At 43.9% G+C, this 27,698-nt stretch overlaps 2 protein-coding genes across 2 annotated transcripts; both read right to left on the bottom strand.

Moving 5' to 3' along the window:
• Positions 1 to 1,038: 1,038 nt before the first annotated feature.
• fsd1 (fibronectin type III and SPRY domain containing 1) lies at positions 1,039 to 17,395 on the bottom strand. Its single transcript, XM_063200236.1, has 13 exons — positions 17,373 to 17,395; positions 16,156 to 16,251; positions 14,895 to 15,026; positions 12,474 to 12,575; positions 10,589 to 10,611; positions 9,663 to 9,784; positions 8,143 to 8,352; positions 7,631 to 7,729; positions 6,094 to 6,241; positions 4,253 to 4,335; positions 3,321 to 3,572; positions 2,272 to 2,360; positions 1,039 to 1,149 (listed from the first exon to the last, which is right to left on the bottom strand). The coding sequence occupies exons 1-13, from the start codon at positions 17,385 to 17,387 to the stop codon at positions 1,039 to 1,041; spliced, it is 1,482 nt and encodes a 493-aa protein (XP_063056306.1). The 5' UTR covers positions 17,388 to 17,395.
• A 385-nt stretch (positions 17,396 to 17,780) lies between these two features.
• On the bottom strand, positions 17,781 to 27,140 carry ccdc181 (coiled-coil domain containing 181). The gene is made up of 6 exons (XM_063200237.1): positions 27,002 to 27,140; positions 26,268 to 26,374; positions 24,722 to 25,885; positions 23,014 to 23,160; positions 21,724 to 21,881; positions 17,781 to 19,822 (listed from the first exon to the last, which is right to left on the bottom strand). Exons 2-6 carry the CDS (start codon positions 26,355 to 26,357, stop codon positions 19,651 to 19,653), a joined length of 1,731 nt encoding a protein of 576 aa, XP_063056307.1. The 5' UTR covers positions 26,358 to 26,374; positions 27,002 to 27,140; the 3' UTR covers positions 17,781 to 19,650.
• Between the last annotated feature and the right edge of the window lie 558 nt (positions 27,141 to 27,698).

Here is a 27,698-nt window from a genome sequence, read left to right on the forward strand (position 1 = left end):
GCTCCAGTTCTCGTGTCCCATATGTGACGCTACAACTGGGTAATACTACTGTACAATTCAGTCTAGAGATAACATTACAAAGGGCTCTTACAGTAACTGGGCTATTGTATATGTCAAATGGCTGTTTACACCCTTGCTGTGTTTCATCTACTTTGCATTGGTGATGGCGAAGATGAATTGAATACATTCAGTTTCAAAGTTAAACAGTATCTGAATGACTGTAAGCAGACTTATTGTGTTACCCGGTTTTGTCCTTGAAAAGCAATCATGGTAACTGTAAAAGCAGCTGGTCGAGTTATAGGCGTAATACTCACAACATTCAGTGTGTGATATACAGTATGCGTACTAGAGGGGGGTCAGACAGTGTGCCAGAACAAAGTTACATTAACATGCTTTTCAGTTGCATTTGAAAGTAGTGCAAATTCCAATTAAATGTTAACATAACTTGAACAATACAATTGTAAAAAAAAAAAAAAAAAAGAACGAGCTATTTGGCCGTTTGATCATATGCACACTCACACAAGCAAATACACATTAATAGACATTCCTTACACACTCACACTAACTCACACACATGACAGAATACCATTTTCTTTGAAAGCCTCGGATGGCCATCTTTGTAGCATGTGGTTTACATAATGTGAGCAGGCCTCATTGTCCATTTTATACAGGAAACTAAAAGGCACAGGAAATTGCGCTGAATGACTGACATGAGAGGCAGACTACAACACTGCTCTGTCTGTCCCTTCCCCCTACCCATAACCTTCCCTCCACACCACCACACATCCACCCCCACCCTCATCCCCCCCTAGTGTCCCAGCCACAGGTGGGGTGGGTGGGTGTAGGTGGTGGAGACAGAGCCTTTGTGATTTAGAACCTAAATGGCTCCTACTGAAGACATGTGCTGGGAAGCGGTTTGTGCTCCCGGATCGCACCTGTGGCGATGTCAAAAGTTCTGCAGGTGGATGAAGGTGGCGAGGAAGTGTGGACGAGGCAGGTGATGCAGGGTATGGGGTGGTGGGGTGGGGTAGGGTGGTACTAGGTGAGGCTGGCATTGGAGCTGCTTGTACCGCTGTTTCTCTTCTGTCCACACTGGACGATGCTGGGCACCTGCAGACCTGTGTGCACGGTGAAGGTGCCGTTCCACACCTGCAGGGGGCGATATAAAGTGGGGAGAGGGATGACATTACATTACACTAAAGGCTCAAAAATATCCTATGTGTGACAAGGTTACGGGTACATGTGGAGTGTTGCACACATACTAACCACGTATTTTGACACAAAATCGAGGAGCTTAAGTTACATACATAACAGATAAAAAAAAAACACATCACACATCAAGGATGGACAGAGGTATAACAGTGTTGATGGTTAGAATGCATGAACAGAAAGGACATAATTAACCACACATAGGGTATGAATCGGGCTTTTATCCAAAGCAACTTACAGTTATTTAGGTTAGCTACTAGGTATTAGTCACAGTCACTCGAGCAATGTAGAGTTAGGTGCCTTGCTCAAGAGTCCTTCACCCATGAAGGCCTGGGTTATTTAAACAACTTCTCAGGAGACATTAATGGGTAATGGCATGGTACATCCATTGACACACCTGCAGGTAGTCATGTTCCAGACAATTAGTCCATATTTCCATTGAACATAAAGATAAAACCCACTCAAAACACCTCCACAATGTTTGGTCAACAATTACAAATGACCTTAGTGAATGGGAATGACTGTGTGACGGTCTGTTTGTCATTGGTGCGTAGGATATTTGCAAAGTTGGACTGGTAATCTGGCATACAGGGCATGTTGCTGGTGGGCCGACAGTCCTCACAGGCTGATACTGTTGTTTTGTTAGTTAGTTAGTTAGTTAGTTTGTTTTCCTTAGGAACTGAATTTATTTGGAGCAACGTTTCGATCATAAATCTTCTTCAGGTCTTTCCCGCTCCAACATGTGACAGTTTTTTGATTTGGCACCTGCTGATGCTTTTCTGCTGGATGTGTGCGTTTTCCACTATACTCTTCCTTAGGAACTGAACCACAGTTTCGAGGGGGAAGCCCATTACATTGGTCCATCTTTAATATAGAAAGTGGACTTTATGCAGACAGTGAACTTCAGTAGACAGTGAAGTCAAGCAGGATATAATGTGAAATCGGCTTGTACATATGTATGAGGGGCCAATTTAAGGCAAATGGTTGGCAAAGTTTAAGTGCCCAGGTGTTTTTGTTCCAGTGAAGCCCTGGATGTTTGCATGCATGTGTACAGTATCTCACCATGAAGGCAGGAACGACGGGTTGCTGGAACTTGGTTCTGAAGGTGTGGATGAGGAGCTTGCTCTTGGCATTGTAGAAGGACAAAGTTCCTGGAAATGGGGAAGGAATGCAGACTCTTAAGGAAGCACTTAAGAAAAAAAATCTTGGGTGGGTGGTACAGGGAAAGAAAAAGTACCTGAACTTTGCCCAGACATTTATACGGTGGAGATAAGGGTTGACGTGACATGAGGTGTGCTTGGTCTTTAAACTGCCGGATAACATTATATTAGCTAGTATCAGAGACATGTGGCAATCATGAGTGGAAAGGCTATGTTGAGCAAAATTTTACTTCCACACAATTTTTGAAGAGCAGAGGGAAACACCTGAGATTACAGATATTGAGTCTTTGGAAGCATATGCTAATCAGCATGCCACAGTAGAGTATTCTCCAGCTAGTGTTGAGCTCCACAATTTCCTACAAACTAGTTTACCATAACAATGTCTAAAATGTACTGTATCCTCCAGTCAGGAAGTGAAAACTTCAACAGCAGTGTTTCAACATACAGTAGCGATGACGTTAGACACTGATGGGAACTGCAGGGCGGGCTGCCTGGAAGGACCTATGAATGTGTTTATGGGCCTCTCTAATCTCCACCTTTCATTTCACTTGGCGGTCACGTCAAGCTCTTAGACAAAGTTGGTCTAGCAAACCTCCTCTCAGAGGCGGGACCAATGGCCGTGCAGGAAATGCCTCGGGACAGACCGGGGCAGCAGACCGATTCCAATGACGTACGTACATCCAGAATTTTCCCAAACCAAGATAAACTGAGGATAGACGGGATGGTCAAAGTGACCCGAAGAGCAAAGGGATTTACACACCAGGCATACACGGAAAAGTTTAACCATAAGTAATAGTTTCACTACTAATAGGGGGATATACCTACTGTATATATTTGTGGTAGCAGTCCTAGCAAAGATTCTTTTATTCTTCGGAATGGAACGTCTCTGGTCCTTGTACCACACACAAACACACACGCACACACACACACACACCCTATTTAACCACTCACCCTCCTCGTAGTTGCAGTAGACGCCTATGCGGTTGGGGATGGGGCAGTCGAGCGTGCGCGCCTTGTTGTTGTGCTTGGCCGTCAGGCTCTGCTGGAGCCAGTTGTTGAGGTGGAGGCACCAGGAGGCGTTGCTCTTGCCCAGCTGGTCAAAGCGGCCCAGGTTACGAAGAGCCACGCCGGCCGCAAACGCCTTGCTCTCCTTGTCGAAGCTCACCTCCCAGTACTGCTGCCCCGCGTCGATCATGCTGTCACCTGGGCAACGCAACGGGGGCAAGCAAATGACACAGCATGAAGATGAAGATGGGGTGCCTTGGCTCATGGGGTGCCTTGCCTTGGGGCCAGGCCATATCATATACATCGGGGACCTTAGTTTGAGTCCGGCTCGAGGTCATTTCCCCCACCTCTCTACTCCTCGTTTCCTGTCACACTTGCTAATTGTCCTAACTGTCCTGTCCAAAATAAAGGACTAAAGGCCCAAAATACAGTTTATCTTTAAAAAGAAAATGAAGATGAAGATTACACAAACCACAGCAAGGGACAGAGATGACACAGAACTGTATAAAACAGCGGTGGGGAACCTTTTTCATTTGACAGGCCACTTCAAATTCCACGAAGGGCCGTAAAAGTCCTCAGAGGGCCGTACTATGAGCACAAACCAGGATTTCCCCTGCACTTTAGGCCTATATTGAAGGCAGCCACCTTTAAAACAGACCATACCTTCTCTAGATCCCCTGAATATAATTTAATTGTATTGCAAAGGTACTTTCTGAGAGTCATTTACAAAATATGTCATATTTCATGTGAAGCTGCATAACATTAAAATTATATCGGGGGCCAGACCAGACCCCTGGTATAAAGGGACAGAGATGACACATTTCCATGAGTAATAGGAAGGGGCACAGATCTACACATAGGAAAGGGACTGCAATTACCAAGCACTGTGTAGGACTCTGCAGTGAAGCGGTCTCTGCCGACGCGTGCAGAGGGAGTCCTCTTTGGAGACATCATGGCCGTCCTGTGGGGAAACAACAGAGGGAGGGAGTCAGGGAATGTGACTGAGGCTAAGATCAGAGGAAGAGATCTGCTTCTGTAATTGTAAAGGACCAGTTCAGTCAATTTCAATATGCTGTTGTATTGCTCATGCTACCCTTGACTTGTCAGTACCCGGTGATGCCCGGCTAAGCCCTTTCTGAGATATGAGCTATTCTAATGGGGGCAGCGGGTTTTTTTTTAAATTAACATAGGCCTACTTCAAATATTTTCCCAAAAGGTACCGCTGTTTGCCAGTTGTCTGCTGATATTGTATAACCTTTCGGATGTTTTTGGAAATAAATTAAAAAAAATTTTTTTTTTTTAATGTAAACAAAGCGCTGCCCCCATTACAATGACCAAGATCTCGGAAAAGAAAAAAAAAACCTCAAGTACTGACAAGTCCAGGGTAGTGTGAGCATTACAACTGCATGTTGAAATTGACTGAACTGGTCGTTTAAAGTGATACTGTCCCATTTTTGGAAATACGCTTATTTTACACCTCCCCCTGAGTTAAATAATGGGGTTTTACCATTCTCCTATACTTTCAACCGTTCTCTGGGCATGGCGTGCAAATTTTACCTCCAAGCTAACGATTAACATTGAGTCCTATGAGACAGTTAGCCCCCAGCTGGTCTCATAGGACTCAATGTTAACTGCTAGCTTGGAGGTAAAATTTGCACTGCCATACCCACAGAACGGTTGAAAGTACCCCAATAAAAAAAACCATGGTAACACTTTCTATGAAGCCCATATCTATAGCGCATTATGAGCGCATTTATAACAAATTATAATGCACATTATAATTACTTACAACGCATTACGACTACACCGATGATGTTTCATGATGCTTTATGTTAACAGTAATTAATAACCATGAATCTAGCTTATAATACTTTATAAATCCAAGGGTATTATGAGTGCTCATGACTGGATATAAACTATAGGCTGCCTGATGGGGCTTACAGTACATTATGATGCATTATAGATGTGCATTATACAGTGCATTATAGATGCATCCATATGAACTTCACTTTACTTACAGCACACATTGACGACTTATGATCTCACATGAAACATTATAGCATCTTATGAACCCTTATGACAGTTTATCATCCAGGTCTGTGCATAGAGGGGTATAGGTACTCTTAATGTACTATAAGCCCCATCAGGCAGCCTGTAGTTTATAGCCAGTCATGAGCACTCATGACACCGTTGGGATTTATAAAGCATTATAAGCTAGATTCATAGTTATTCATAACTGTTAATATAAAGCATCATGAAGCATTATGAGTGTAGTCATAATACGTTGTAAGTAATTATAATGTGCGTTATAATTTATTATAAATGCGCTTATAATGTTGGCTTTAAGTAAAGTGTTACCAAAAACATTAGTTAACTCAGGAGGAGGGATAAAATGAGCTTATTTCCAAAAATGGAACAGTATCACTTTAAGATGTGTTTTGTTTGGTTTGTGCCACAAAGTACTACGACCAATGCACACACACACACACACACACACACACACACACACACACACACACACACACACACACACACACACACACACACACACACACACACACACACACACACACACACACACACACACTGGTTTGATGAGAACACACACTAACATGCACCTGTGATTTAAGCCACTCTACTACATTGAAGTCACTGCACTGAATGTGGACCCAAAATATTTAAATTCAGCAGATCCACAGTATAGTGAGCGCATAGTGACCTGGCAGGGGAGCGCATGGGGGAGTTGGTCAGGTTCTTGTCCTTGCGTATGTCCTGGATCTTCCCTCCGCTGCTGTCCCACTCCACACTCAGCTCCTCCACACGCAGGTTCTGGTGGGCCGAGCCAGCGTCCAGTTTGAACATAAAAGCTGTGGAGGAGGAGACACAGACAAGCTAAGTGGCATGATAATATGCTGAAGGACAGGTAGAAGTAAATGGATGGTTATAACCTACATATATATAGGAGCGGGAAAGGATCTGCACACTGCTTGCAAAAGACTTAATTTATTAGGAGCAACGTTTCGATCATAGATCTTCTCTAGGCATGAAACGTTGCTCCTAATAAATTAAGTCTTAATTTAAGCAGTGTGCAGATCCTTTCCCGCTCCTACATGTGACAGTTTTTTTTATTTGGCACCTGCTGATGCTTTTTTGCTGGATGTGCGCACTTTCCACTACACTCTATAACCTATATATAACCTTATAACGAATATCGTCTAAGAGAGAAAGATCGTATGTTAAAACCCGCCCATCCAATGCAAAGTGTGCTCAAAATTCGGTCTCCTAAGGGGGCGTTGTCCCTTCTTCTTCTCTTGGTGGTGTTTGCACAAGACGTGTGCTACTGCCATCTACAGTGCTAAGGGGACTCCATTTATTCTCAACCTCAAGACTCCGAAGGTCTCCTAATCGAAGGTCTCCTAAAGGGGCGTTCACCCGACGTTAATTGGACACCGGAAAAGAACCCGACTGATTTATCTCTCTCTCATATACGATTCTCTGCTTATAACTTAAATATATCGGTATGGAGCCTTCTTAAAACTTTGAGATCAATATGCAAGTCAGATACCTACCAACATGACCAACACGGATTTTGCCAAAAAAAAAAAATGGCAAAATCCGTGCTCCTGGACACGGATTTCGTGTTCTTAACATCCGTGTCCAGGATCACGGATTTTTTGGAGATCAGACTGTACCTACAAACACTTCTCATAGTGACATAAGTCATTATTACTCTGCTACATTCTGCATTTGCTGAAATCTGTTGTGGCTGAAAATGGTATAATGCAAAATCTAATTCCACATACAAAGTATAATCCTCTTAGGTGAGAAGTCTAAGGACATACTTGTTTGTTGTTTAGACAAGAAAACAGATTAAAACTAAGAGGTTATATCAGGTAGACAGACAATACAGTAAATGGGGGAAAGTGCAGGGTGAAATGCATGGCGCAATGCAATTTCCTTTTCATCACAGGAAAAGTGAAGATATCCTGAGTCCCACTCTCAAGTAACATGTTTCCTTTGACGTCTTTTGCCACACGCCTTCTCACCTGTAATCTTCACGCCCACATAACACACAAGTTCATTTCCACACTTCACCGCTTATCACCAATAAGAAGGAATTGCTGAGAAGAGGCGTGGGATTGGGAACCACATGTCTTTCAACCACTCTAAGTGACTGGTAGTTAAAACCATCCGCATCGGTGGAATGTCTCCACTGCGGTTTCGTCTGCGTTTTCTTGCTGACGACAGGCACTCACCGTGAGTTTCCAGCGTGACTGGTTCAGAGAACTCCCCGGCCACCGCCTTGTTGCACGCCTTGACGCGGAAGTTCATGAAGCGCGTGTCAAAGCGCAGCCCTGAGGACAACAGAGGAATCAGAAAGAGACGTATATTTAGACAACCAGGTGATACTTAGCGGTGAAGTGACTCATTGTGAGTGGGTCACTTCTTAATAACAACAGTACAAAAATAGACATTTGTTGTGTTTAACAAACATATTTGGGAATCCCCAGGCTTTTTAAAGTGGTTTTCAGCTCTAATCCGGGTGCAACACAGAGGATAATAACCTCTGCAGATATACATTCTACTGCATATAATACAATAATCAGCTGTATTGTCTGTTTATAATTAAATATTCAAATGTTTAAACCTAATTTCATAGATATACTTTGCGAAGGAAGTCCTACTACTATGGTCATAATTCAACATCATTGGCAATTAGTTATTTGTCTAATTTAGTGATCTGATTATTATATTTCTGAGTGTTCACCGTTGAGAGTATGTTCAGTGGTTTTAATGCCCTCCAACACCATCCAGGGGTAGTCCTCCCGTGGTCGCGGGGGGCCGTCATGGTTGGTGCGCCGGTGCTCCAACACGTAGTGGTCTATCTTGGAGTCGGGCTCCGCCAGTGCCCAAACCACCGTCACTGTGTTGTCGCACACCTGGCACTCCGACAGCTGGATCTCTGGCGTTGCAGGCACTGGGGCAGAGAACACAGAGAAACTTCCATTCAAACTTAAATTAGGAAACTTATTAGGCCACTATTAGGCCTTGCCAAAAACAAAGCGGCCTTGAATTTAGTCTTCAATTAATATAATTTATAAGTATTACATTAAGTTGAGCTAAGTTGAATTGGAAATATCAACAAAGAGGTCGGTCTCCCTTATTTTTTCAGTTCAAGCCAACCAACTATTGTTTCTCCCACGTCTCGCAGTTCTTGACATTAGGCCAAGTTGTTTATCTGCCAAAAGAACTTGCACTCCGCTACTATTCTAGTCAATATCCTGTTGCCAATCAATTTCTTAGCTATTATTCATGCCGCCCTATAGCAGACAGATGGGCAGCTGAAAATGGGACCAAGATGGAAAGGTCTAAAATACCTTGGGGCACCATTGGGGGCTGCCCCCTTGCATGGGTGAGGCATAAATGCAATGCTGTTGTGTGCAATGTGCACTTGTGTGCTGTGGAGTGCATCACAATGGGAGTTGGAGTTTTCCAGGTGGGCTTTCACTTCACTGCACTTTACTAAGCCTATGGTATCGTTGCCAACTTCCAGGAATATATCCCCAGAACCCCACATAAACCTCAGATTAGTACATACAACTACTGCCATCTTGACCATTCAAGACCCTCAAAATGTAATCTGTACCTATTAAATGTACCTTTTACAGAGTCTTAGTAAACTACTGTAGATCTGGTACAAAACTACAGCCTCACTGTCTGCATATTGTCAGCCTGGTTTTTCCATCTCTTTGCACTAAATTCATTCATAGAGAGGGTCTGGAAGGGGGTTGCTCTTGCTACCAGAAAACCAGCTAATTAGCGAATGAGGGAGGGATAAGAGAGGTGGAGGCGCACATTTCGGACATCAATGGCGTTCACCCCTCCGACTAGTAATTGCCACTCAATGACATGAATAAATGTTAGCGACTGGATAAAATTTCACATTTCAACAGAGTTCCCCCTTCCTCCACTAAACGTTTCTCAGTTCGGCAGTTCAAGAGGGGATTGCAAAAGCAGGTCTGTAGCCTTGGACTAAAATCTGAGAGGGAGGATACCTGAGAAAAAGAACACAGTGGCCTTGTTTACATACGACATTTAATTCAGAATTAACTCAACTTAATTCTGAATAAAGCTTAAATCCGCTTTGAAAACACCATGTAAATACTTCAGAGTTCGGAGTTAAATGAAAGTTCAATGTAAATTATCAATTCGGAATTAAAAACGTCATGTAAACGTGGCCAGTGTTTTTAAAACATGAGCTGAGTTTTCATCTCACGTTGGTCTCACCTGGTAGAAATTTGATTGCCTGCAGCACCTCTTTCTCTTGGGTGAAATCCACCATCATGTGGTTCATGTTGTCACTGACTTTAGCCTTCAGGGACAGGCGGAAGGCAGGGGCCATCGTCACACTGCACACACACAGACACACACACACACACACACACACACACACACACACACACACACACACACACACACACACACACACACACACACACACACACACACACACACACACACACACGTACACACAGGCCCACGCACACAGACACACAGACACACACACACACACACACACACACACACACACACACACGTACACACACGTACACACAGGCCCACGCACACAGACACACAGACACACACACACACACACACACACACACACACACACACACACACACACACACACACACACACACACACACACACACACACACACACACACACACACACACACACACACACACACACATTCCGTGTGTTATTATATTGTAGTTATTAGTGTTACACACTAGACGACAAAAAATCATCACTACATTCAGCACCTATGATTTGTATCTACAACTCATGACTGGGCCAATAAAAAATCACATGCTTGACTATTCAAAGAAGAAAAAAAGAAAAGCAAAAAACAAAAACTCCAACTCAAAGTATGTATAAAGCCAAAGAAATGCACAAAAAAAAGGATGGAGCAAAAATGGACACTAGGACAGGTTCTATTACGTGAAGATGATTAAGATGATGATGATGATGATCATTGATGATGACGGAGATGATGATGACACTGCAGGTCAGTGAAAGTTGGCAGCGTCTCTAAGAGGATTGGGATCGGGTTGCTTATGTGCATTTGGCTATTTGAGCTAGCATGAGGATTATTAGATGGCTCTCTCTAGATTATGCGGGGTGGAAATGGACAGTAGTTACTGTACCTATCCTTAATGTCTTTGGCCGCCTGGAAAGCATAGAGGGAGAAGACAAGAGGAAAAGAGGAGACAAAGATAGGAAGCAAGAAGAGGTTTAAGTTGCACCATGACCACAGAGAAAATGGCACCCCACAGTGTAAAAAAGCTGTGTATGATAGCTCTGTCAAGAGGGGCAAACAAATGTCAGGTGAAACCTTAGGAAAAGAGCTCAAACGTACAGCAGCTTTACCCTGCATAAACAGACAATTTGTGGCTGACACACAAAAGTTAGTTTACAAACAACAATGATGTCCATTACCAGAGTCATGCACTGACATGTCAACCAGCTTCCGGTTAAGTATAGGTACTTCGGAACAGGGTAGAGTATACATTTTATAATGTTCATGCAACACTTAGAGAGTAGAATCGGCGAGAAAAGTACATTCCACTCTTCAAGTGATGAAGAAAGAAGCTGTTTACACATACACTAACCGGCCACTTCATTAGGAACACCTCTTCAGGGCTGGGTTGGACCCCCTTGTGCCTTCAGAACTGCCTGAACTGCCTACAACATTACTCGGTATAGGCTGTGGCATTCCAACAACGATAAATTGGTACGAATTGGCCAAAATTGTGCTAAGAAAATATCCTTATGCCATCATATCCCCAGCCTGAAATGTTGATGTAAAGCAGGGTTGACCCATGTTTTCATGTTGTTGACGCCAAATTCTGACCTGAGTGTTGCGGTAGATATCAAGACTCATCAGACCAGGTAACATTTTTCCAATCTGCTAGTGTCGTTTATGGTGAGCCTGTGTAAATTGTTGCCTCATTTTCCTGTTCTTAGCTGACAGGAGTGGCACCAAATGTGGTTTTCTGCAGCTGTAGCCCATTTGCCTCAAGATTTGATGTGCTGTGAAAGCAGGGATTCTCAAACCAGTATGGCCATTCCCCTCTGACCTCTGCTATCAACAAGGCATTTTTGCCCACAGAATCGCGGCTCACTGCATTTTTCTTTTTCGTACCATTCTTTGTAAACCCTAGAGATGGTTGTGTGTGCATATCCCAGTAGATCAGTCTTTTCTGAAATTCTCAAATCAGGCCCTTTCGGCACCCACAGCCATGCCATGTTAAAAGTCATTTAAATAACCGTTCTTCCCCATTATGATGCTCGGTTTGAACTCTATCAGATCATCCCGGCCATGTCTACATGCACAAAGGCATCGAGTTGCCACCATGTGATTGGATGATCAGAAATTTGCCTCAATGAACAGTTGTAACAGGTGTTCCTAATATAGTGGCCGGTGAGTGTATATTGATATTTTTTAAATCATGGTTGGCTTATCGTTTACACGTAAACAGTTTCAGAATGCTCATTTCAAAACTGCAGATTTAAAGATATTCCAGTTAGAGGGCTGAAACACACCTGTCACAATGGAGTATTTATGATTATCCACATGACTAGAAAAAAGAACAACAAAATACCTCCTCTTAATGTATGTTCTCTACAAGTCTTCTGTTGTCCAGTCTTGCACTTTAAATGTCTGTATGAGCAATGTCTACGTCCATACTGTCTATGTCCATGTATGAGTACTGTCTATGTCTATACTGTCTATGTCCTTACCTAGATTAGTCTATGTCTGCATGGGAGAGCAAGAAACGCAATTTCAAATTCTTTGTATGACCAGTGCATGTAAAGAAATTGACAATAAACTTGACTTGACTTGACTTGACTTGACGTGTTTAGACATTAACAGATATAGTTACATTAAAAATTATCTGAATATGTGTAACCACCAGCAACTTTAACAGCTACATCTAACTGTGTAGGTGCACATTGTTGTACAGTAAAATGCCTTTGAACGGGACACAGCTGGATTAATTAGCAGCTGCTACTCCAGTGGTGCTGTACCTGTGTGAAGTCGTCTGTCTCTGAGGAGCAGATGGTCTGATTGGCCGTCTCTAGCAGCTCCTCTGAGCTCTCCAGGGCTTTGGTGCAGGCACTCAGCTGACTCTGTCAAGGAGAAGAGAACATTAACGAAGGTGCAAAGCGCACATCCGAAAAGGAGGCTCTGGCGACTCGATACTCGCAACACTTCAAACAAAGAGAAAAGTGCCACAACTCACGAACCACAACCTGAAAAAGGACATTGAGACTGAAACGTTGTCACAACATTAAACATTTAGCTGCAATTCTCCATTAGGCCACAGGTGAGAAGAATTTCAAACCTTCAGAACAGAACTGAAAAAGTTCCTTTACTTAACCCCTTCATACAGAGACTCTATTATGAATTTGGGTTGTATGTAATGTATGTATGTATGCATGTATGTCTGTATATAGGCCAATGTTCTCTGTTCTTGTCAATTCTTCAATAGTCTTGTGATGTGATGTTATGTGTATGTCCTGTCTTAAACTAGTCTTGCTCAGGGATGCAAAATGAATTTCAGTGTACACTAACAATAAAGTATAATCGTATCGTATCGTGTCGTATCGTTACCATATCGTAGCCCCTTAACACACACCGTCCCATCAGTGGAACGCTGTAATAGTCACTAAGAAAACTTAACTAGCATAGTACTACACTATGACAGCGCACAACGCATTTAGTACGTAAAATGTTGCAAGCCAGTTACAGTATGTCTCATAAGTGAGTACACCCCTCACATTTTTGCAGATGTGTAAGTATATATGTTTTATAGGACAACATTAAAGACATGTCACTTTGACACAATGATCAGTGACCTGTTAACAACATATCCGTTTAAATTTGTTGATCACTCACAAAAAATAAAAATACAGCCATTAATGTTTGAACATATACCCTCAAAAGTGAGTACACCCCAGATTAAAATCCGGTAGAGAAGGGGACGTGTTGACCCGAATCGTCTCAAAATGAAAAGGGATTAAAAGGGAGGTCATCGGTGTGCATTTCAACATTTCTTTACATTGAACTTTTACATTTTGAGTCTGCATCTGGCTTAAATACATGGGTTCGCCGTGTTTGTAAACATGATGTTGTGCGGAGGGGCAAGACACTGGCAGCCAACCACATGAGCTGATTTTTTGACTGACATCGGTTTCCAACAATCAGAGGTTGAGCTGTGCGCAGTTAGTTTCGCACAGTCAGGTTAAAACAAACATTTAGAACCCATGAATACTGTACATTGGTGTAAGATTTGAATGAAATCCTATGGAGCGCATCATGATTTGCTTCAGTAGTCACAGTGCATGTTGACATGCATATTTCTTTTAGGTGCAATTCAGATTTCCAATGTTGACGCCATCCATTCATCCCCAAACCATGTCAGTCCCAGTATCACACCATGCTTGACTATCGAGATGATTAACTTTTTTTTGTAAAACTCACTTGTTTACCAACACACATGCTTGACACCATCTAAAGCAAATGTGTTTATCTTGGTCTCTTCAGACCACACAACATGGTTCCAGTGATCCATATCCTTGGTCTGTTCATCTCTCTTGAGACCAAGATAAACAAATTTGCTTTAGATGGTGCCAAGCATGTGTGTGGAACAGAGCCGTAAAGAATATCATAGTAACATACTCAATCATATTTGAAACTCCATTCCTTCGAGATCTGTGTAAACATGCTTTTACGACAGTGCAGATGGAAGACAAGACAAGACAAGCCTGGACACGGATCCTTTGCAAAGCTGGCCTAATCACATTTTAATTGGTGTCAGTTCTGCATACAGTACACATATGGTGCTCTGGCACAGAGGCCGGCTAGCATACAAAGGCCAATATGAGGTAGTAGAGGATTATAAACTAAATTGACTCTGAGTAATCCCCAGAGGGATGAGCATCAACCCCCCTGATCAGTCTTATCATGGCACCTCACCTCCATGACTAACACTACTGTAGTATGCTCAACAGGCTTACACTAGGGTTGACTTGACACACAATCAGTCTCTGGATACATTTGCACTTTCTCTGATTCAATCCAGTGGAAAACACATCACACACGGAAACATACACAGACGCGTCACACACACGCATGCACGCGCACACACACACACGCACACACACACACAGACACACACACACACACAGAAACACACACACAGAAACACACATACACAAATCAATGCACAAACTTGTGCATGTGCGCACAAACACACACACACACACACACACACACACACACACACACACACACACACACACACACACACACACACACACACACACACACACACACTGGCAATCTACAAACAACAGGCATATAAGAAAATGTCCACAATCCACATTCCAACACCCGAAGCACACAAACACACACACACATACACACATAGGGACAAGCAGACCAACCTGTAGCTCATATGTGCGGCTGGCTCGTTCCTGTTTGATGCGTGTAAGCATACCATCCTTCAGCTCATCCAGCACTGTGTGCAGCGAGCTGAACTCCGACTCCAGGTCCTCTTGCACACGCGTGGAGTTGGCCTGCACACAGTAAAAAAATAGTATTATAAGAGTATTATAAGAGTATTATCTTCTACAGTATATTTGATCCCAGGACACTCTCTAAGTGTTGAACTAACACTGCATTTTATTTTACTATGCAGTATATCCAGCACAGTAAATTGCAGTGTTGATGCAATACTAAGAGAGTAGGACCAACAAGAATAATTTTCATTTTGACACTACTGTATAAGCTTTGCACACGTGTGGAGTTGGCCTGCACAGCAGCACAGGAATGGACAGGACATGTTGCAGCGTTACTGTGATGGTACTCGATCGTGCTAGTTTTTTCCCCACGGGATTAATAAATGATACTCTCCCTCTCTCTAATTCACCACTTGGGACTCGAACCCGTAACCTCCCAATCACAGCAGCAATTCAGCAAGGGAGCACCGGTATGAAACCACTGAAGTAAAGGTCTGAGCCAATATGTGTGAGAGAATACCCCGTCAGACTCAGCGGTCAGTAACTCCTTCCCCATCCCCACAGCTCTTCTCTGGGCCTCTGCCACACACACACACGCACACACACACGCACGCACATGCACACAGTCACACACACACACACACACACACACACACACACACACACACACACACACACACACACACACACACACACACACCCTGTTGCTGGCCATCTGCCCGTTTTTATTGTAATCTCATCAGATATTTCACTGCAGCTGTTTTCAGGGAACAAGTGCACCACAGAAGCGACGAGCCAGCACGATTCTCTAGACTAAATATGATGACAGCCTTTCTGTTTATATACCCACTATATACTATAGCTATAACTGGGTAATAACAGCCAGGACGGAGTAGGCCTATTACTTGAAGTAGTAGTGACAAAATACTAAATGCCAGTAATTGGATCTATCATTAATGACATGTACTCCTATGTGTGAATATAATCCAGAAAGAGACTGCTGGATAATTCAGAGAGAGAGAGAGAGAGAGAGAGAGAGAGAGAGAGAGAGAGAGAGAGAGAGAGAGAGAGAGAGCATCTGGAGCATTTGACCCTGTCTGTATGTACGTGTATGTGTCTTAAGGTCTCATGAGCCATAGCCAAGTGTTTACAAAGGTGTATTAATAACTGATGTGCGTGACTGTACCTCCAAGTTCTGCAGACTCTGCTTGAGAGAGCAGATGAAGTTCTGGATCTCCTCATTCTTCAGTGCTAAAGTGGTGATGATCTTGCGAAGTGACTCCTGTCGGGAAGAGAAGAGAGCCAAACGACACTTGATCTCACCAAACTCACCAGATCCTGATGATCTCATCATGTGTCACTCACACAACAGAGATGTATCTATCACCAGTAATAGTTTTGTGATATTACGGAAATCAAGGTACCATGGAGCATCTCAGGGACTTTTCAAAATGACCATCATGGATGCACACATTGTGGGGGGGAAAACATAGACCCCAAGTCTACCATATCTATCCATCATGACCCATTCTACACATGTCCCATTGAGTTCACCGTGCAATTTTACTGCAATAAACAAATCTGAGATTATTCACCAGCATTCTTTATATAGATTTCCGTCACACAGATGAGGTGTGTTGCGATGTGAATCACTCCCTGGGTAGCCCATTGAGGCTATGCCATCACAAAGGCATATGAAACTGGTAAAACACCAAATGCGCATCTACATGCACGGTATAATCTTATCAACCAGCTATCCTTCCATCCTGGCCTCGAACTGGTGGAGTAATTAGTCAAGTGATCGATGAACAAATGAAACAACGTCAACTGTTTCAAATGTCCTGAAGACCCCCTTGGTAGCCTACATCCGCTCCACGCCCGTCTAATCGGTTCAATGGGGAAAGCGATAGCTCCTTGAGACGGATAGAGGTTTACGCCATTGCCTATGGGTTGGTTCGCGACAGATGTGCTGGTCAGTAGTCCCAAATTCATTCACACAAAGAGGGTTAATGAGTTCCACAGCTGGCCCGAGCCACGTTGTATACAGTCGGGCCTTGGCAGCGAATGAATCATGGCACAAATTTAAGAATCTGAAATGAATCGATGTTTTGTCCGTGTCCTGCAGCCACGGCCAGGCGCGGCCACCAGCAACAATCACAACAGTAACCGATTTGCCCTCGCTGAGAAGCCAAGTGTTATAGATTTTGGTAACCCCGGTTGAGCTTCAAATACTGCTATTTTCATTGCATAACGCGAGATTGAAGTATTACGAGAGCAACACGCCCCATATAGCACACATTGGCTAATAAACTATTCCACCGCATCACCTCCGCTTTTCCTCTTTTGTAATCCACGAAGAAACAACAATGTAGCCAGAACACAGTCGCTACACTTTTGTCCTACCTTCTGCTCTCCCATGCTGCACGCGTAAGGTACCCGTGGCAACGTTATAATAGTCCAAATGGAGTTGTTTTCTCGACTTTAGCGAAGATTAAAGGGCCCAGCGTTTACTGTTCTGGTACTGATGCTGCCCGGGTGCAGTGCATCCTCATTTGATGATGTCCTGAGCCATAGCTACAACTGCGCAAGTATGGCGCGCGGCTTGTTGGGTAATGTAGGCTAGTTCACTCGGCGCCCAAAAGAGTGTTCAAATTCATTCAGAAATTGCAGTTGTATTTCACGCCAAGACAAGTTCACTTACTTATGATAGAAAAAATGCCCCATTAAACCATTTGTTGACAAAATGAATAACAACTATCTGGAAAATTGTAAAAAAAACAATCAAAAACAACAATAGCATGAAATTGTTGGATCTTTTCTCAAGACTTTATTTTATATCACACAGAGTATTTTACCATAAACTATTATGTATAAAACATCATCATACACAGACATTTGGTCAATTTAATCTTCAACTTTTCAGGATAGGATATGATTCATAATAATCATGCATAGCATAGCTACCTGCCTCTGGACCATATCTGCCCCCCATCTTCGCCATGACTGGGCCACGTGTGAGCCAAATCATGTGAGTCTCGCAACTCCCAAGGACACAGTCTCAACAGACTGCTATAATAGAGGCATACACAGTACATTCTGTAGTGTTAATTCAACACTTAGAAAGTGGGACCAATTAGAAAAATTGGACTTTCTTGTGTGAATTAACACTGCTAAATATAGGCTACCGTATACTACTACATACTAATCTGACAAAAAGTTACACTGTGGCCAAAACTGAGTTCCCTTTGAGAAAATCCACCAATTTGGTGTGAAAGGCATTTATTGAGAGTACTACAACTATGCCACTAGCTTGGTCTTAGTGGTAAGCTTCTGCTCAACTATTATTCCCTGATACGTAACGCCTGGGTCTGGATACATCAGCCCTGTGCCAACCCAACCAATCAGCGACCAGTGGGAGGAACGAGGGAAGGGGGTGAACGGTTATGCATTACACATGTCTTACATGCATGCCAATTACATACATACATACATTGCAACCAAACATTAGCGATTGGGTAAAATTAGATGTCAAGATCCCATCCTTTTCAAATTTCAACAGAGTTCACCTCTCCAACCTGAAATATGTGTTCAATTAGCTCAAGACCTGTATAAAATGAGTAAAAGGGTATGGCGAGACCCGGCGAGCATGTTTCCACTGATCTGTCATGAGGCTAGAGTGCTTGTGTGTGACCCATGACAGAATGAACAGTGTTCCTCATGAAGAAAGAGATACAGCAGCATGTTTGTCCACATAAGCAAGATGACTTGGGACCAAAAAAATGCATCCAGTGCAGCATGTGCAAATTCTATAAACATATTTAACTATATTTCCAGTGCTCACCATGCAAAATGTCCCCCCTAAAAGTACTGTATATATCCCGTAAAACAATGTTTCCCAACCAGGGGTATGTGTACCACTAGAGGTATGAGAGCAAAACTGCAGGTGCTTCTTTGACTTGAAACATAGTCACATTGAGATAGAAGAAGGGGGCTTAGGGGGTATGTGAGACAGAGAATGTTGGGAGACACTGCCCTAAAACAACAGCTACGTGTGCAAAACCTCCTCTGATCAAACCCAGGCGAGAGGTGAGAGTGAAGTGCTGGTTGATAACAACTGGACTGCCAACTCCTGACTTGTATTGTGTCTTGGGGAATCCTGAGTAAGACAGAAGCTGTCAATGAGATCTATGAGCAATCTCACTTCATCTGAGGGTTCGGTACTTCAGAAGTGCTAGCTTGTTTTGTGTGAAAGTCTGTCTTCAGAGTGACAAGGTAGATATAACCAGTCAACAAAATGTAGCAACCATCTCTTCTATTCTCTTCTATCTATTTCAGAAGTGGTCTTATGATTGTGTATAAATCAGTCTCAAGATCTATGAACCATCTGTGCTTAGGCTGAACGGTGGGGTGGGGATGGGTTGGTGCTGTCAGTGCTTCAGGTTCAGAAGTGGTAGCTGTGGAGGAATGCTTCAGGTTCAGAAGTGGTAGCTGTGGAGGAGTGCTTCAGGTTCAGAAGTGGTAGCTGTGGAGGAGTGCTTCAGGTTCAGAAGTGGTAACTGTAGGAGGAGTGCTTCAGGTTCAGAAGTGGTAGCTGTGGAGGAATGCTTCAGGTTCAGAAGTGGTAGCTGTGGAGGAGTGCTTCAGGTTCAGAAGTGGTAACTGTAGGAGGAGTGCTTCAGGTTCAGAAGTGGTAGCTGTAGGGGTCAGCGAAGCGGAAGGCCTTGGCCTCGTTGACGGTGCACAGGATGTCCTGCATGCGACGCGCCCGCCGCTCTTCCAGCATCAGCCTGCGGGAGCGCTCACGAGCCGCCTGCTGCTCCGCCCTCTTCTCGGCTCGCTTGCGCCTCAGCCACCTGAAAAACAAGACAAGCACGTCATACACATCACACCACGTCACAGTTCCACAGGAGTTAACCATTACACACACACACACACACACACACACACACACACACACACACACACACACACACACACACACACACACACACACACACACACACACACACACACACACACACACTCACACTCGCACACACATCTACACAAGACTAAAAAATATTTGTAACAACTACTAAAGAGAAGTTTGCTGTCTGACACTGGGCGTAAATTAGTTGTTAAGCTTACTTGGACTTGGATTAGGTGTTGTTGGGGGTGTATGTGTATGTGTGTTTCCACTCTGCCTACTTAGAGAACTTGTGGACACTGCTGCTTCAAGTATGTGGGGAAATCCCCTTTCTTTTCAGCCAGGGTTGGGTAAGAGTTTCACAATTTCGCTTGTTTTCATTTGAAAGAAATTCCGTTGAAGAGGCAGAGAATATGTTGAAGGTCGGTTTTCATTCTGGTCAGTGTATGTTAAATATTAAACTTCTGCCCTGACAGCCAATGCCTAGTGTCAAACAAAGACAGAGGGAACAAAACAACTACAGAACAGCAGCAAAGACTCTCCTCCAACACTGTGTAGCAACACTGCTCGCTTCATGATGACGTCACTTTGAAGTAGGTAATTAACTAAGCTCTACGTGTTTAAACCACTTCACTTGTTTTATTGTTTTTGACCCTGTGGCCCTTCACTTGGGGAATGTCCCTACTGTCCTTGGCCTCTACTGGCAATTTGGCCTTGCCTGGGCCCATCCATATCTCCTATGATACAGGAGAAAAAAAAACACAACCAAGTTACTTTGACCAAGATGGCCAACTCTTAATTTCTTTCCTGAATGGGTACCAGGAAAAACTGAGTATTTGAAATGGCTCGGAGGGGTGTATTTAAGTCAAAGATGCACCATTTCTGTCATTGGCTGGCAGCTGGTAGGTCAGAGGAAAGAGCGATCTGATTGACTGTACCTTCAACCAGTAGCATATAAAGGCATTTGACACATATCGGTCAAGCCTTCCTTCTGAGAAGGCTGAAAGCACAGGAGCCTGGCCAGATTATAAAGAACTTCATCGTTGCGATAACAGTGCTGCAATCAGCCAGCGCCCAAACACTCACCGAGATTATCCAATGTGCACATGGCTTTGCCAAAACACTAACTTACAATGTGCACATGGCTTTGCCAAAACACTAACTCACAATGTGCACATGACTTTGCCAAAACACTAACTCACTGTTTGCCAAAGTGTTGCTGGTGTTGCCGGAGCACTTCTAGTATTCACTGCTTGAAGGCCTTCCCGCACTGCTCTCGGTCGTGGAGGTCGCGTTGTCTAATGTGCAAATGGCTTTGCCAAAACACTAACTCAATGTTTGCCAAAGTACTACTACTAACTACTACATTTTATTTTTGAGCGCCTTTCAAAATACCCAAGGACACTTTACAATCAAAAACAAATACATAACAGTAGAGAAAGTATAACAAAGCTTCAGTGAATTAACAATAGGAGAGTAATAAGAATGCAAGAATAAAATAGAAATAAAAGTAACTTACAATAAAATAAATGTTTTTTAAAATAAGAAAAAAGAAGTAGAATGCAATTGAAAATAAAATAAAAATGAGTGGGAAAAATAATATGTAAAATAAAATAAAAAATAGACTGATAATTAAAATAAGTGGAAGTGCCTGTCAGTGAAGTTAAAAAGCAGAAGAGAAAAGGTGTGTCTTTAGCTTAGATTTGAAAGTAGATAGTGAAGAGCATTGACGAAGTGAAAGTGGAAGAGAATTCCAAAGTTTGGGGCCAACAACACTAAATGCCCTGTCGCCCATGGTGCGCAGGTGTGTGGAAGTGATTGTATTTCCACAGCACTTCTAGTACTCACTGTTTGAAGGCCTTCTCGCACTGCTCTCGGTCGTGGAGGTAGAAGCGTCCCTCCAGCTCCATCTTCCGCATCTCCTCCAGCTGCCTCTCCCTCAGCTGCTGCTCCTGTTTACGCTGCAGCCACACGCGGAACGCCTCCTGAGGGTCACACGGCTCATTCTGCAGACACAGCAGGGAAGGCATTTATAATCACACTACGGTAGTATAAAAAACATACTCATACACTTACAGTTCTTATCAGGGCTTCACACCCGCCAACAAGTTAATTTATAGCCCTGCTTATTACACAGTACTTACATCACTTGGATAGGCCTCCTGAGGGCTACATGTCTCCCTCTTCCCAGGACACAGGACAGCCACTAATACTTCACATCAATCTACGTACTGAATATTAGTAAATGTTCTAATTTCCCACCTCAGCTGCAGTTAAATAGAGTTTTAACTTTCTCCCTTTCTTTCAGCTGTTCTCTGACTGGCAATGCAACGTGTGCCTCTAAGCTAGCATGTATTAGTGAACCTGAATTGGTCCTGCTACATGCTAGTTTGGAACTAGAAGGACTATCACCAGACGGTTCCAAGAACAGAAGAAAGATAACACTCCATTATTTCACTCAAAGGGAAGTGGACAAGGAGGATGTTTCCAGAAAAAGTGGAATGTTGCTTTAAGTGTGACAGTTCTCCATATACAATTCAACAGCACTTTGTTGAACAATAACTACATAGTAATACACCCGGCAGAAATGCTAAATTTAGTATACCAGTACAATTCTCTTTTGATGAAGATAAAACACTAAAGAGGCCCTGGCCTGACTGTGTTCTTTTGCCATGTTAGACTGAGAAGGAAGCTATTTAGGCCAATAACATTTGTGTATATTACCGCACTTTCACCAGTAATCCCCAGGATTTAACTCCCAAATCAGATCAGAATTCCTTCACAGAAGACTTAAAAGTGTAATTAAAGCGTAATTACAACCTAATGAAAACAGGCATATGTTTAAAGTTTAAAACTAGATCTACACTCCACCAAAACTTTTAAATAATGATCTTACACTTTTACCTGAAAAGTCACAGTGTCATGAGTTGACCTTTCCTTGCCAGCCCAGTTTTAATTTATAGGAAAACCATTCGACCTTAGGCCTAGTCTCATATTTATTCCTGTGATGCATTCGCATGGATTATTAATTGAGAAGGACACACAATATCACATCCCTCTTTTGGGTACGTCACATGGTAAATTAACATATCCCCCATGACTAAACCATAACTCAACACTTCCACCTTGTGGTCATACTTTGCAGTGCATGCGCTCCATTTCCTGGGCCCTGACGAGGCGCTTCTCCTCATGCAGCTGCTCCCTCTTCCGCATGAGCCAGCCCTGGAAGGCCAGCTCGTTGTCCTGCCTCCTCTGGTCCTCCTCCACACGCTTACGCTGCTCCTCCTGGTGGATGAGAGAGAGAGAGAGAGAGAGAGAGAGAGAGAGAGAGAGAGAGAGAGAGAGAGAGAGAGAGAGAGAGAGAGAGCGCATGTGTGAGGGGTGTAAAGGTAAACAAGGTACGACACATAAAAGGATCCCCGCCTTTTGGGGTTACTGTGGTGCAGCGTGCTAAGCCACCCATCCGTAAATAGGCTTGCATGCCCATGGTTACTGGGGTTCGAGTCCAGCCTGGGTCATATCCCAACCCTACCCCACCTCTATTTCCCACTCATTTCCTGTCCCACTCTTCACTATAGCAGTCATAAAAAAGCCAAGAGTTCTACAATATATACATAGTATAGTATAGTATAGTATCTACAGCTTAGATCAATTCTTCAGAATTGATACAGCCCTTTACATTAACATGCCATTGATTTGCATGTAATGAAGCCTGACACATTTGACTTAATCCTAACTAAAATAATTTTACATACACAATGCCCAATGCGTCAATATGTTGATCTGACTGTCTTTTTGTCTGCATCGTTCCATCTACCTATCAGTCCATCTTGTCTTTCTGTCTATCTGCCTGTATCCCTCTCTTGTGCCACCTGCCTGTAAGTCTGTGTGTCCGTCTGTATACCATCTGTTTGTCGGCCTGCATTCCCGTCTGCCCACGCCAATCTCTGTAATTACTGCAAGGTAATTATTTCTTCCCTTCATGTGTCCAATCAGTTTCTGTTATGTCCTTGGTAAGATGTGGCGTTGTTACCTTCACTTTTATCATTAATAATACAACACTCGGGTGATCTCTTCTTATAAATTATTCAAAATAAAAGTAAAATTGGCCTATAATGAGGAGGGTGATGCTGAGCAAGCTCCATCAGGTCTGGCAACCTGACCCAAATATGGCCAACACTGAGGGGGACTTTTAAAAAATAAATAAATATGCAAACATGTCGTCCGATTGTAATGAAAGATTAGTAATAAAATGTTTCTATTCCCCATATTAGTCTACAAACCAAATTTTGGTAACAATCGAGCCATTCATGACAGAATTATTGCCAAATCAATTGGACAGACAAAACACACAAACAAACAAACAGTTGGGGTCACTGCAGTGCCTGGCCAAGCCCCCTCTGGCTGGGCAGGTAAAAAATAGAGATGACATAGGGGGTGCTGTGGCGCACCATGTAGAGCATCTGCACCAAATACATGGGGAGCCAGGTTGATTCAGTCATTTCCCAGTCATACCCCATCACTCTCCCCACTACGTTCCTGTCAAATCTTCACTATCCAGTTAAAACGAAAGTGTGAAAAGCCCACAACAAATACTTAAAAAAGTGATACAATTATATGAGGCAGCGGCAGACTGGTTAAGGAGATGAGCATCAGATCAGATCGAACCCTTCAAATCCCACCCTTTCATCCCCTAGGCCCCTACCACACACCTGAGCAATGCACCTAATCCCATACTGCTCCAGGTACTGTAATCAATACTCTGCAAATGACTGCAAATCGCTTTGGATAAAAGTGCCAATTAAGTGTAATGTAACATTATAATGTTACTCCTGCTGACTATTACCTCTTTGGCGAGTCTCTCCCTCTTCTGCTGGAGGCGTAGCAGGTGCTCCTTCTGCTGTGGGGACAGGGAGAAGGTGGAGAGAGGAGGCGCGCTGCTGGCCGACTGCACCCTGCGCTTCACGCCCTCCTTGCTCACCCGCCTCAGCGTGTGACTGGCTGAATTGGGCCGGTTCCTGGGCTTGGGCGGTGGTTTGGGGGCGTACACGGCGACATGCTCTATTTTCAGTGTCGCCGGGAAGAAGCCCGAATTGGGCCTTGGGGAGACAGAGGAGGAGGAGGAGGAAGAGACAGCAGCAGCAGCAGTGGCTTGAGATGAGGAAGAGGGGAGGGCTGAGCTGGATTTGCGCCCAGGGGAGATCGGGAGGGTCAGATTATCGCCTCCGTTGGTGGTAGTGACGGGGCAGGCTAGAGGGGGCAAGAGGCCAAGGCTCTCGACCTCCTTCAGGCTGACCAGGTCAAACTTGCCGTCTTTCTCCACTAACACCCTCCCCTCCTTGGCTGCCTCTTCTGTGCCTTCTCCACTAACACCCTTCCCTCTTTGGCTGTCTCTAATGGTGGTGGTGGCCTGGTTTTCCTGGAGGAAGGAGGAGGAGATCTTCAGCTGCTGCATCTTGCCCGACACCTCCCCCTCCACGTCCCTGTCTGCTGGGGCAGCTTGACCAGTTTGCTCTCCCGGCACCACCGCTCCGCCATCTCCTCCGTAGTCCACCGCCGGCACCACCAGGTCCACCAGGGTGTCCTTGAACTGCAGCCGGCGCCGCCTGCTCAGGTCCGGGGCCTCCTGGTCCCGCAGCTCGCGGTTGGCCTGCTGGATCTTCTCCAGGATGTACTTCTTGTCCTCGTCGACGGCGTCGCCAGTGGGGACGACCTCGGCGAGGGCGTCCAAAGAAGGCGGAGGGGGGAGGAGGGACGCAAGCTTACCGCTGATGCTGCTGTTGGCTTCGTCGTCTTCGGTGTCTGGTTCAGGAACACCCTCCAGAGGCTCCAGAGGGGTGGGCCATCTCTCCTCTTCCTCCTCCTGCTCGTGTGGACCGTTGGCAGGCTTGGGAGCGTTCTGCGCTCCCTTGTGTTTCGTCTTGGATACCTCTTCTTCGTCATCATCGTCATCGTCGTCGTCCTCCAGCTCCTTGTCTATCTGCGCTTCGATGTTCTCGTATTCGCCATCCTAAGAGAGGACACAAAACACACCACAGTGACGGTGATGGATTGGTGTGCCTCATGGACTGATTGGGACTTCACAGTGGAGAGAGCAGGAAACGTGTGTTAGCAAAAAAAAACATGCCAGGGTGAGAGAGAGGGGAGATTAGAGGGAAGGGTTGCCTCTCAATATGCAAAGCCTGGCACAGTGAAAGTGTCACGATATGTGTCAGTGGGATCGATGTCACAGGCAGACACTGACACACACCTCGCCAGGTAACTGTATCACTCATCAACAGAACCCAGCTGCACACAGGCGTATACCCCCCCCCCCTCTCTCTATATCCGTCTCTCTATTGCTCTCTCTCTCTCTTTCTATTTATCTACCTATCATATTAGGAATTACAAACCTGGTCCTCACTCTTGCTCTCCTCGCTGATCAACCAGTCCAAGTCTTTTTCAAAGTCGTCTTCATATTCCTCTTGGCTCTTGCCGTTCATGTTTCAGCTTGTGCCCTCTGTAAAGCAAGAACATAATAAGAAGAAGATGATTGTATTCTATATATGACAACTATAACCATAAAATACACGAACTGAACCTGAAATTATTATTGCACAGCACTGCAAGACAAGCCCTAAGTCAACAATCCATGCACGTTGCTGGGTATACCTGCAACAAACAGTCGCCTCCCTGTGGTCAAGAGATGAACTTATTGCATCCCTATTTCTAAAAAAAATCCGTATACTATCCTTTGGAAATCTAAGTGTCTATCATCTAATCTAAGCATATCAGTATTCCGTGAGTCTCAACCTCAATAGAACTAGATCATCACCAGACAGCAGCATGCATTGCATTGCGTATTGAGAGAACATGAGCTGCAAGCTCTTCCACAGACATGCTATGTGTACAATCAAGTAGTTACATGTACATGAAGCCATTATGAAGACTTTGTACTGACCAACATGAGTTAGGTTTCGGAACACTGTAAAGACTTGAACAAGACTTTCTGCAACAAATGCGCTGCACCTAGACACCAAGACATTCGTGCTCTAGTTACCTTGATATGTAAAGCGTAAAAGTAGGCTAGGGCATGCGGCATGCTGTCCATGAAAGAATAATCTCTCCAGTAAATAGTTTGTCTTACCAACAGGTATGCATGTATTCCTTCCCTTGAGCGCGTCAGGCGGAGTATCATGAAACCTTACAGCATTTACGCTGTATTTTCCTGACAATATAGACAATGATCGCACCTGTTCATTCTACACCAAAGGTAATCCTCAGCCTTGACTTCGCCACCAGGGCAGCTATAAACGGGTTGTCATAGAGATGAACAACACTCGTTGTCGTAGTTGCACGCGCAGGCGCGAGCGCAACAGCGCTCGAAAACAAGATGCGCTCTAATTTTAATAGGGAAAACTGCGCGAAATTTGAGCTTTAGATACGTGTCAGAGTTTAAGTATGCATAGGGGGTTGGGTATGCATAGCATACTATGTTTATCTCTCTGCACACGCTCACGTGGGCTTACTATTTTCATCAAATTACTAACATTATTTTGCATTAACAAAAGCAATCTATAAACGTTGCTTCAAATGTTCAAAAAGTAGATTATATGCAAAGTCTGGTGAAGGGTCAATATGCGGATATTTTCCTTAGTATTAGTTCTGTGCCTACTTTATGTCAACCTCAAAATTAGGGATAGGGATCCCATTCTGTAGAATGTTTGCTACTAAAGCTGTATCGAGGATTATGGTGCATGTAGTGTACATTACCAATGTTCCTCAGTGAGGGATACAAAGAAAAACACATTTTCCCACAATGCACTTCTCCAGTACGTAAGGTC

The sequence above is a fragment of the Engraulis encrasicolus genome, chromosome 6, assembly GCF_034702125.1.
Source record: "Engraulis encrasicolus isolate BLACKSEA-1 chromosome 6, IST_EnEncr_1.0, whole genome shotgun sequence".
In the NCBI taxonomy this organism is placed as follows: Eukaryota; Metazoa; Chordata; class Actinopteri; order Clupeiformes; family Engraulidae; genus Engraulis; species Engraulis encrasicolus.

What these genes read in the sequence shown, in the direction of transcription:
- fsd1 (XM_063200236.1), bottom strand. An exon ending in GGCAATCAAATTTCTACCAG is followed by an intron (nt 8,353 to 9,662) that starts GTGAGACCAACG and finishes TCTCTGCCCCAG; the next exon opens with TGCCTGCAACGCCAGAGATC. An exon ending in AGAGTCCTACACAGTGCTTG is followed by an intron (nt 3,573 to 4,252) that starts GTAATTGCAGTC and finishes TGCGTTGCCCAG; the next exon opens with GTGACAGCATGATCGACGCG.
- ccdc181 (XM_063200237.1), bottom strand. Translation starts at nt 26,357, where the DNA reads ATGAACGGCAAGAGCCAAGAGGAATATGAAGACGACTTTGAAAAAGAC. An exon ending in AGAGCAAGAGTGAGGACCAG is followed by an intron (nt 25,886 to 26,267) that starts GTTTGTAATTCC and finishes GTCCTCTCTTAG; the next exon opens with GATGGCGAATACGAGAACAT. An exon ending in TGGAGCGCATGCACTGCAAA is followed by an intron (nt 21,882 to 23,013) that starts GTATGACCACAA and finishes CTGTGTCTGCAG; the next exon opens with AATGAGCCGTGTGACCCTCA.